This window comes from Nycticebus coucang, chromosome 22, assembly GCF_027406575.1.
Source record: "Nycticebus coucang isolate mNycCou1 chromosome 22, mNycCou1.pri, whole genome shotgun sequence".
Taxonomy (NCBI): domain Eukaryota; kingdom Metazoa; phylum Chordata; class Mammalia; order Primates; family Lorisidae; genus Nycticebus; species Nycticebus coucang.
In genome coordinates, this window is record NC_069801.1 from 16,332,065 (window position 1) to 16,343,346 (window position 11,282).

Sequence of the window (11,282 nt, forward strand, 5' to 3'; positions counted from 1 at the left end):
GTCAGGTGCAGGGAAGGGGGGGTTGGGATGGATGTCATCTCAGCTATCTTGGGGACTTCCTCTCATTCTTTCCCCAGCTTTAACGATTCTAGCAGCAGGCAAGGGTCTTCCTGCTCTTGCACACCCAATAACAATGTAGACAATGCAAATCCAGGGACAACGCCTGGACCCTCTCCATGATGCCTTCCTCCTTCACCAGGCAAATTGTCCTTGCTCTTTAAACCTCACTTCCTTCAGAAAGTCTTTCCAGATAACTCAGACCAAATACATCTTTTCCTTCTGACAATCTGCTGTTGTCTGACTTTGAGTTGTGCTAGATACTTAAGGCTTATGAGCCCCGCCTCACCAACAAGATCCAAAACTTCTGGAGAGAAAGGGCCATGCCTCAAATTTCTTTCAGAAGGGCTGGTAATGCTGGATTCAGTTCTCACCTTCCTCTGCACCTGGCTTTGGAATCTTGGCCACGTTACTGTTCTCTGAGCTATTGCTCATCTGGAAAATGAAAGTATAATCCCAACTACACAGGAGAATCGATAATGCAAAGAAAACAATTGGCACAATGTCTGGCCCACAGTAGGTGAATGAACAAATAAATGAATGGATAGATGGATGAATTATTGAATCATCCACCATACAAGGCTGTTCCAAGTTTGGGACTTGGATGCAGATTATACCTCCCAGCTGGGCCACCTGCTTCTGTGTGTCTTGAATTTCACTGAAGCCCCCAGTACTGAGGTGGGCCCAGGGCTAGCCCAGAGTACTCAGCAAAAACTTACTGAACTCCGGACAGAGTAAAACCTATAGGCCCCACAGGGAGCTCAGGACCTGACAGAAGGATCAAGGTTCCAGGGGAGCCAAATCTATCTCCCTGGGGAATATTAAGGAACAAAAGGCACCTAAGTCTATGAAGCTGGAGCTAGCTAAGCCCATGCGGCAGACATGCAGCTCACCGTAACGCTGTGCCAAGGCCAGCCCAGACTCAAGCACCAAACACAGCCTGTCCCAACTATGTCAACCCTTCTAGACTGTCCTCTCTCTAGATCCAACAGGCCGGACCCACTGAGAAAAGGACAACCTGGGCTTCCCTCCCAGCTGTGCCACATACTGGATAACAGGCCAGGCATTCCCCCTTTGTGCCTCAGTTTCCCCCTCTACAAAATACAGATCATAATGCCAACCTCGGAAGGCTGCTTGTCGGGATTATAAAACAACACCCAGAAAGAGCCCAGTGTGAGACCTGGTCAAGGGAGGGTGGTGGTTTTAATCAAAGGAGGTCTGAGCGCTCACTGAGCACTGGATGGTGACCTATGTGACTGAGACCCCTGGGGAGGAGACCCTGCAGGTCCCAGGGCAGAGGAGAGACTGGCCTGTCCCCAGGAAACTCCTAGTTCTCTGTTCCCCTGGCTGGAGGGTCACAGAAAGGTAAAAGGCAGTAAAGAGAGAAGAGCTGTTAAAGTGACAGAGGCCACTGGAGCTGGGATTTATGAGGCCACATTTTCAATCCATCCAGCTCAGCATAGGATCCAAGAAGAGGTATGATCCCAGTTCCCAACTATTTGAAAACTGGAGACGCCAAACAAGGAGAGGAGTGAGTCAGCCAGGGTGAGGAGAGGAGGCCAGGGCCGGGAGTGGGGGCCAGAGCTGGTTCCCTGGGGGACAGCCATGGGCAGACAGGGAGGGGAGAGCTGGAGGCAGGGACCTGGAGGTGGGCTGGAGTGGGCCAGACGCAGCTGGGAATTCCCAGCCCCACCAGAGAAGAAACATCTGTGGGGTCACCCGAGGCCACCTCTGAAGTCCTCCCCCTGCCCAGCCCCAAGCTGCCTTGCCTCCTCTCCCCTCCAATTGGCACTGCAGAAGCTAGGGAAAGAAGCCAAATGTTAAAAAATAAAACACCTGGATGTGACCTGCCCTGGTGGGGAGGAGGGATGTCTCTGCCCAAAGTGTAGGGTGGAGGTGGGGTGAGACAGCCAGGCTCTTGTGTGTGTCTGTCTTTCTCCTCTGTCCTGCTGTTGTCTGAGAGTCCCTGGTGCCAGATTCAGAGCACCACAGCCCCACCAACCCTGCCAAATAAGGCCCAGCCACAGGTTTGTGGGCGCTCCCTGAGCAAGGTCCTGCCTCTTCCAGTGTGGGCCTAGAGAGGATGGGGACGGGATGGGGTCCCAGGATGGCCCCCTCTGCCACTACCCTCACAAGATGCATGAACATCCTTTCTGCACCCATGGGAGCCACTTGGCCACACCTCCTGTTGCTCAGAGCCCACCAACTGTACACATCTGGGAAGGGGACAATGCATCCAGAGGCTCCAGCCTTTCCCAGGCCACACCCTGGGGTGTGTTCCCCTCCTTCCCCCTCCAGGAAGGAGCAATCAGGGTGGAAGGGTGGACTCTGTCCTACAGCTGTGGCCTCAGTGGGGAAGGAGGGGCAGTGACAGATCAGAGGCAGTTATATCCGGGGCTCTGAGACTGCAAAAGAGAGGCGAGGGAACTGGATGAGCCCTTCAAATAGCCATTTACTCAACAAGCCTGGGGCAGGGCCTGGGACACTGTGAAGGTGTGCTATGCTGGACCCTTAAACCTTGCCTCAAATACCACTCTACCTTCCCCCAGAAGGAATGAGACTAATAGGGCAATCACTGATTGTCAAACACTTACCACATTCCAAGCCTTGAGCCAGGCACATCCACCTGATCACTTTGTAACCAAATCATGATGCCCATTTCATGGTTAACCTGAGGTTCAGAGAGGTGAAGCAACTTGCCCAAGGTCACACAGCCAGTCAGGGCTGAGCCAAGACTTGAAGGCAGGCCTTCTTGAGCCCACACCTTTTCCTCAACCCCAGTGCCCAGGGGAAAGGGCCCTGAGTCATGACAAGTGAAAGATGGCAGAGTGGGCACTGGCTTGTCTCGCATCTTCTGGGCATCAGTGGATAGCATGGCTGGGAAGGTAGCTTCCCTGAGTCCACGGGCTGAAGATGCCCCTTCCCAATCCTGAGCAGGGAGGCTGTGTCTTCTAGGCCTGTTGTCTTCCTCAAGGCTACTGATTTATTCACTCAAAAAAAAATTTCTCTAGCCGGGTGTCGTGGCGGGCGCCTATATTCCCAGCTACTTGGGAGGCTGAGGCAAGAGAATCGCCTAAGCCCAGGAACTGGAGGTTGCTGTGAGCTGTGTGATACCACAGGACTCTACCAAGGGTGATAAAATGAGACTCTGTCTCTACAAAAAAAAAAAAAATTTCTCTTTGAGATAGTCTTACTTTGTTGCCCCAAGCTAGAGTGCAGTGGCATCAGCCTAGTTCACAGCAACCTCAAACTCCTGAGTTCAACTGAGTCCCCGCCTCATCCTTTGGTCTTGTTCATTGCCATTTGACTGGTGCTAGGCAGATAGGAGAAGAACAAATTAAAAATTTGAGTGAATAGGGCTGGACGCAGTGTGGCTCATGCCTGTAATCCTAGCACTCTAGGAGGCTGAGGCAGGTGGATTGCTTGAGTTCAGGAGTTCAAAACCACCCTGAGTAAGAGTGAGAGCCTTTGTCTCTACTAAAAATAAAAAAACTAGCAGGGTGCTATGGCAGGCCATACAAACACACAACTCTATTAGCCATGAGCTCAGGCTGTGGGATTCTGAGGGATCCACGTCTGTAGTTCCACAAATCAACACCAGCAAGACCACCTCCAACCCATGGGCCAAAGCAGAGGTCCCAGACTGGGTGGGGGTGGGGCACTCACTGGCTGCACCCTGCTGTCCCTCCATCACCTTCCCCCAACGTTGCTCCTGCTGAAGCTTTCCCATCTCCGTCAGTGGCAGCTCCCTCCTCCCAGATGCTAAAGCCAACGACTGTGGGGTCATCCTGGGCTCCTCTCTTTCTGTCCCACCCCGCACCCCATCCAAAAGCAAAGACTGCTGGTTTACCTTCAAAATAAATACACTCAGGATTCAACTATTTCCCACCTCCACCACCCTGGTCCAAGCTCCTACTGTCTCTGATCTGGGTTATGGCTTCCTCGTCATTGCCCTTGCCCCCCACCCCATTCTCTTCTCCACATAGCAACCAGAGCCATCCTATTGAACACCAGGGCCCTTCAATGACTTCTCATCTCACACAGAAGCAAAGCCAAGGTCTATATATCTCCCCACCCCAACCTTCCACCTGTGTCTGCCATCATCCCTCTTCCTGGTACTGCTCCAGCCACATGGCCTCCTTGGCCTTTCTGCAAACACACCAAGCACACGCCCACCTCCAGGCCTTTGCACTAGCCGTGCCCTCTGCTGGAATGCCCTTCTCCTAGAGCTCTGCAGGCCTCACACCCTCGCTTCCTCTGCACTCTTTCAGTTCAAATGTCACCTTATCAGAGGCTTTTCCTGACCACTCCACCCTACCCCCCTTCGTCACTCTCTGTCCTCTCCGTTCCTGGACTAGCTATAGTGTGGTAAGCTCAATATCTAGAACCAAGTCAGACACATAGAAGATGCTCCACAAGTACTTTTTAAATGAATTTTAAGTCCAACATCCATACTTGCAGAGGACTTTAGTTTATAGAATATTTAATCGCATACATCATTTGTTCATTCATTCATTCAATACACACTGGAAGCCTTTGTGAACAAGGCACCCTCCCCCATGGGGGGTGGGAACTAGAAGCTGGTCCTAAGGATATCTTAGGATAGGGAGCTAGAAGCTGGTCCTAAGGATATCTCAGGATGCTGCAGATGTCTCTGGAGATGCTCTGAGGTCCCTACAGTCCTGGTACAGATGAGCATCGTGGAAAGAAAGGCAGGGTGGTGCTGTGGGCAGCTGAGACTTGAAGGCCCCACATTCCCAGGCTTCAAAGAGCCACCTTGTTCTCAAGGCTTTCATGACAGTGCCCCCGACCCAGCCACCCCCTGCAGCCATGAGCCACTCCCCTTCTCAAGGCCGCTATTGACATGGCCCCGACGCCACTAGGCCGGGCAGTGAGGCTGGCGGCTCCCCGCGAAGCAAGTTCCACGCATACTTCTGGGTTTTAGTCAGCCAGCTCTGGGCGCTGGGGCAGCTCACCACAGCCAGGCCCTGGGAGCAGGAGGGGGTGGCAGGGCCAAAGAAGCCAAGACCCAAGCTGAGGCAATATTCCAGCAGGGCCCAGACCCTTATCCAGCCTCCCCCTTCCTGGCAGGAGCAGGATTGAGAAGAGTGAAGGCCAGGGTAGGCCCTGGGAAGGGGTGTGGTGGGCCAAACAGATCCTTGGGAAGCTGCTGGGAAGCAGGTCATGTTCACCCCTCCAGCATGACCCCTCACAGCTGGGACTGGACTGAGGAGGAGGCAGCAGGCCAGGGCTAGGGGGTCTGAGGCCCAGAAACCACAAATCTGCCCTCTAAGTGGTCTCCGAATCATTACTCAAGATCTCTCTACATCCTGGAAAAGGACTTGTTTGGCCTACCCCCCTTCCTGCTGTACTCACCCCAAGGCCAGGTGCCCTAAAGCCTTTGCAGACTCCCCCAAACCTTGAGCCCCTAGAGAGCAGCCCAGAAAACAAGTGTGGGCTCCACACAAGGTGACTGGTATCGTGGCAGGGGCAGAGGCCACGTCACATCCCCACAGGTCAGGGCCTGGCCTGGCCCACTCAGGCCTTATAGCCCCTGGATTAATTCAATTTTCTGTACAGTCTCATAGAATATCTGATGAGGAAATTAATTAACTAATACACCTACTAATATCTGGTGAGGAAATTAATTAATAAACCTACAGAACTTAGAGTTAGTTCCTAGGCTCCCACCAGTGCAGGCCTCCCCAGGGGGCCCCACAGACAGTGAGGCACATCCATCCTGAGCATCTCTGACTCTGAAATTCTTCACCTGAGGTAGCCCTGTGCTGCCTGGGACCAGAGTTCTTATTCTAACCAACATCAGTGATGAGTTTCATCAGTATCTACTGACGCCTACTACAAGGAGAGGGACAGCAGGTAAAGTGGCTACAAGAACCTTCTCCGGCTTCAAAACTTGGCTCGAGGGGAACCACGGAGTATATGGGCATGTAAGCCATGGGGCAAGTTATGTAACCTGTCTGTGCCTCAATTTCCTCTGCTTAGAGAATGGGGGCCACATTAGTAGCTGTAGCTTTTTTAATTTTTGAGATGGGGTCTCTGCTGCCCAGGCTGGGGTGTAGTAGCATCATCATAGCTCGAGGTTCGGGAGCCTCAAACTCCTGGGTTCAAGCAATCCTCCTGCCTTGGCCTCCCGAGTAGCTGAGACTACCGGTGCATACCACCACACCCACCTAATTTCTTAATTTTTTTGTAGAGATGGGTCTCAACTATGTTGCTCAGGCTGGTCTCAAACTCCTGGCCTCAAGTGATCCTCCCGCTTCCCAAAGTGCTAAGACTGCAGCTGGGAGCCACTATGCCCGGCCAAGCTATAGCTTAACATTCAACAAATACACTTACTAGCACTTACTACCTGTCAGGTGCTAAAGCAGTCAACAAAACAGATAGGGTCCTACTCTCATGGAGCTTTAATTGAGCAGGCAGAGGATAAAGAGGTAAAGAAATACATGACAGATGGTGACAAGAAGAAAAATAAAGCAGTACAAAGAAGTAGAGACGATGTGCAGAGTGGTCAGGACCTGGATGAGGGAAGGCAGAGGGTCAGATGGATGGTATAGGGACAAGCATTCCAGGTAGAAGGAACAGCAGACACAGAGGCCCTACAGTTAGAGCGTATTTGGCATGTTCAAGAAACAAAGACTGGTGTAGCTGGAGGCATATTCGAGAGGGGCAGGTTGGCAGGAGGCCAGATCTTGTAGGGCCCAGTGGATTATGTTAAGTCAGGGACTGGCATCTGATTCTGAGCATCATGGGGACAGGGCAACAACCAGGCTAATAAGAGGATTCATTGAGGAATGCAGCACCTGGCAGACAGTGGGCACTGGGAAATGTGAACCATTCACATGATGTTGTCATCGTCTGGCCTAGTACCCCCAAAACTCCCTCCCCACTACTTTCCTCACACATCTTCCAGGCTCCGAACCCAGTCACCTCCTGCCACCTTCCTTCCACCATCTCCGGGGCAGGGCCTCAGACCCACAGATCCTAACTTGCCTGAGCTCAGCCTGAGAACAGGCCCGGGCCAAGCCAGGAGGGAGCCATGACTCCCTAGACAGGGGGACCTGGGCTTAAGGAATGGGGGGGGTCCATCTCTGACCCTTTCAGCCTTCGACCCTCTGCAGATGGACCCACAGCCCCTTTCCCTTCCTCCGCCCCTCAGGAATCCCGCACACACTTACCCCGAGGGGGGTAAAGTGGGAGCAGAGTAGCCAGCTCCATGGAGGGGAGGGTGAGGTAACGCCAGGAAAGGGAGGCCGCTCCAGTTCCCGCCAGCAGCCTTCCCAGTGAGGAAATCCAGCTGAGGCAGGAAACAGGTATCACAGTGACTTCCCTCAGCCCTGGAAAACACCTTAATCACCACCACTGAGGCCCCCTCAACACGCCTGTATCCGACAGGGCTGGCCCCAAGACAAGAAGGGCTAAGGCCTCAGCAGGAAGAAAAGGGGTCAGAAAGCTGAGGCACCCAGACCCAGCCCCCACCCTGGCCAACCTCCCCACCTCCTGAGAGCTGAAATTACTCCCACACTTAATCACAGAGCGAGGCTCCCTGTGGTCCTGTCTCCTGCCCCCAGTGAGGTCTCCCTAAGGCCTCTCCCTCCCAAGCCCTCTCCCTCCCTGCTTGTGTCCTCCCCTCCTCCACTCGCCACTGAAGGCCAGAAGAGATGAAGCCCCAGGCTTGCTGGGGCACCGCAGCAGGAGCTGATCCTATTTGAGAGGCACAGCAAACATCTCACACCCATTTTATAGATGTGAAAACTATGGCTCAGAGAGAGAGAAGCCTGCCCCAGATCACACAGCTAGAAATGGCAGGGCTGGGACTCGAACTTGGGCCTGTAAGACTGCAAGGCCCAAGCCCTTTCCAACCCACCACCATCAGGCTGGGTGGGACAGTGAAGCCCACGCTGTGGTTGCTGAGGGGGCTCTATAATCCCAAATTACGGTCCAGCAGCTGTGAATTCTGGGCAAGCACAGACAGGGCTGTCCCCACTCCCCTGAACCACCTTGGCCCCCAGCACCATGCCAGGTGCACTGGAACATAATAGGTGCTTGGCAAAGTCCTTCACAATGAATGGACTCCTGCACTCTCAGTGACTGTCATGGAATGTTGCTCACTAATGATCTGTTGAATGAACAAGTGAATGAATTTCTGTGGAAATTCCTCCCTCACATAGCAAATAACTCCACCCACTGCTCTTGCCATTGTACAACCCAGGCATGGAGAAGCCCTTGGCCAGGGGCAGAGCTGGGCAAGGTCAGGAAAGACTGTCGAGAGCTGAAGCCATCCCATGCAATAGGTTGGTGCCTTGGGAAAAGTAAAGTCAGCATTGGGAGCTGCAAGTTGGGGTCAAAACTGGGTGGCCCTGCTGGGGAGAAAGGCTGAAACAAGGGAGGAAGGAGGCTGCCCACCAGAGTGTAGGGGAGGAGAGGTGCTAGGTGAGTGGGGCAAGAGCATTTGATGGGTCAGGTCTTAGTGGGGTGGTTAACAAGTGATGGGAAGGCAAGAGTGAGAGAAAGCCGGCAAGGTGAGGACAGGGAGTCAGTCGGTCACTGGGTAAACACTGGCCAGATTAGAAAATCTGGCTCTGCAGGGCAAGGGAGGAGCAGGGATGGAGACTGCCTAGGTGTAGAACACCTCAGAGAGGGTGGGGGCAGCTCTGTGGCTCACCAAGACAAGCCCAGCTCTCCAGATGTGCCCCCACCCACATCTGTCACCAGTTCCCTGCCCACCCTCCCAGGCCTCCTAAGTTCACTGAAGTCCCCAGGGCCTCTCCTGGCCAAGTGCCTTCTAAACTTCAGGGTTCTGACCCCAGGAATTCTCCCCGCTGTGCCCTAGTCTCACATAAGCTCAGAGTAGGGCGCTGTGCTACAGGAGCAGGCCCCTGGGAAACCCCAGAAGAGAAAAGCTGGGGAATCTCAGATCCTCCCAGTGCCCACCGAGTGTCCATAGCGGAACAGGCACTCTGCACTCTGCAGTTCATTCCAACCTTGTCTGCCAAGCGCCCTGGGGCTATGCATTTTGAGGCCGTGCATTTTGAGTTCCCTTTACACACGTGGGGCGGCCGCAGAGAGTTTAACTAGCTTGCCTGAGGTCACAGTTACTTAGTAAAGGCAGGGATTGATTCAACTCCTGGCCTGTATGACTCCAAGGTCCGTGGGTGTTCATAAAATCTTTTTTCCTCAGTTCTGTCCCAAAAGTTCTTTACTTGTGCCTGCCTGGGTACAAGCTCCGAAAGGGCGAGACAGCATAGTAAAGTTCTAACCAGGGCTCCTACGGTCCCCATCACCGCTGAAATTGTCGCAGAAAAGGGCACCTCGTCCTGCCAAGTTCCCACTCTGCTCAAAGTTTCTCCTCCTGATCCCCAGCAATGGTAGGCCGGGCCATGCCCAGCGCGACTCCGAGACCCGACAACGTGGCCAAGAGACCCACGGGCTCCCACGCGGGCCAGCCCCGCCCCTGGCCCCGTGCTGGGTCTCCTCCAGGGCAGCCCCAAGCCGCAGGGTGGCGTGGGCCTGTGCGGGTTCGGGGTCCCCGGCGGGCGCCACAGCTCTGAGCCAGCCCCGGCCGCGCAGCCTCGGGTGCTCCAGCCAAGTTGGCAGGCTCGGCAGGAGGGGTTGGAGAGCCCCCCGCCTCTGTTATCTGCACACTCACCGCGAGCAGCCGCTCGTGCAGCAGCAGCGCCAGTAACAGCGCGCTCGCTGCCTGCTGCCCCATGGCCCGGCCCGCGCCGCTCCCTTGCTCGCTCGCTCGCTCGGCGCCGCCCGCAGCCGCCCGATCGCTGACCAGCGGAGTCCTCGGGACCGCGCCGCCCGCTCCCCACCGCCCCCGCCCCTCCCGCCCCGCCCCCGCAAAGGCGGCCCCGCCCAGAGCCCTGGCCCCGCCCCCGCCCCGCCTCCGGACCGCGGACCAGGCTCGCCAGAGCCTGCCGCCTCGCCGACTGGGCCTTTGTCTGGGCTCCCAGCCCCCTCTGCGTGGGCCGTAGCCCAGCCGGGCTCCCCGCCAAACCCGGCCTGGAGTGTGGTAAGGGCTGGGGGCCGGGGAGGGGGTGCGGGGCAGTGCGGGGTCTCCTAGGCTCTGCGCGCTCGACTCCAAGCTGCCCCGCGCACCCCGCGCGTCCCGCCAACTTGCAGACTGAAGCTGCTCCCACGGCGCCGGCATACTCTGCACAACGCGATCTGCTCACGCGCAGCTTTCGGGAGCCCCGGGATCTCCTGCCCATGCTCACACGTGTGCACCCAGCTCCCACACCCGCTCCACACGGTCACACCAACTTGAACTCTCAAAAACACTTCCACACTACACTTTCTTGCAGAAACACACTTGTCTGCTACATGAGAACACTTTCACACTACTGCACCCAACTCTCTTGTACTAACAATCCTCACGGGTTCGCTTGAACACCTGCTTCTAAAGGGTCACCTCCACAGGTGACAGGGAACAGGAGACACAGGGGACACCTTCACACACACTTGGCTGCTTGCATGTTCTCATCGTTACGCAGGCTCACACATTCAACAAACCGCAAAGCTTGAGGACACGTTTTCACACACTAGCTCTTGGCGGGCATTCACTTTTCACACACAAGCCCCTGTCATTTCTTGGGTGCAAACCAGTCTGGGTACTTTTGCATTTTCTCATACACTAATCCCAGTGCCTCCAGGTGTGCACTCAGTACTACACTGCGGTGCCCCTCCCCCACCTGGGTGTCTTTTCCTACCTAAATCGCTTATAGACTGACTCTGATTCACATAAATCACAGCCCTGGAGCCAGAGATACAGCAACTCACACATCCGGGCCCAGACATAGACAGGCCCTGCCAAAGCCTCCATTCACAGATGCTGGGGCGGTTAAGTAACAGCTGAAGATCAGCCTCTGACACTAACCCACAGGCCCTGTGGGCACAACTATGCCACCCAGCCCCTCCATTCCTATGCTTGGCTCCCTCCTGGCCTGAAAATGTCCAGTCACCCCAGGTCAATAGGAGGAGAGAACACTGGTGGGGGGGGGGGAGCAGGGGGCTTTGAGGAAAATCTTTTGAGTAATGATAGAGGGAGGAGAGTAAAAACTGAAGTTTCCATTGTTTGCTGTGAGAGTTACTAGGTTCCAGAGACTCATGGCTGGGTTTGCAGCCAGGAGTGAGGTGAGCTGTGGACAGAAGGAAATGCCCAGCTAACTGGGCGGCACTAGGCCTGGCACAGGAAGGTGTGT

The 11,282-nt window shown here is 55.0% G+C and overlaps 1 protein-coding gene across 12 annotated transcripts in view; it reads right to left on the reverse strand.

Moving 5' to 3' along the window:
- Nucleotides 1-9,864, reverse strand: part of HSPG2 (heparan sulfate proteoglycan 2) — a 102,929-nt gene extending 93,065 nt beyond the window's left edge. For all 12 annotated transcript variants that reach the window (XM_053575732.1, XM_053575730.1, XM_053575727.1 and 9 more), the window contains exon 1: nucleotides 9,725-9,864. In XM_053575732.1, the coding sequence (XP_053431707.1) occupies nucleotides 9,725-9,787 (63 nt within the window). In that variant the 5' untranslated portion in view covers nucleotides 9,788-9,864. The remainder of the gene's footprint in view (nucleotides 1-9,724) is intronic.
- Between the last annotated feature and the right edge of the window lie 1,418 nt (nucleotides 9,865-11,282).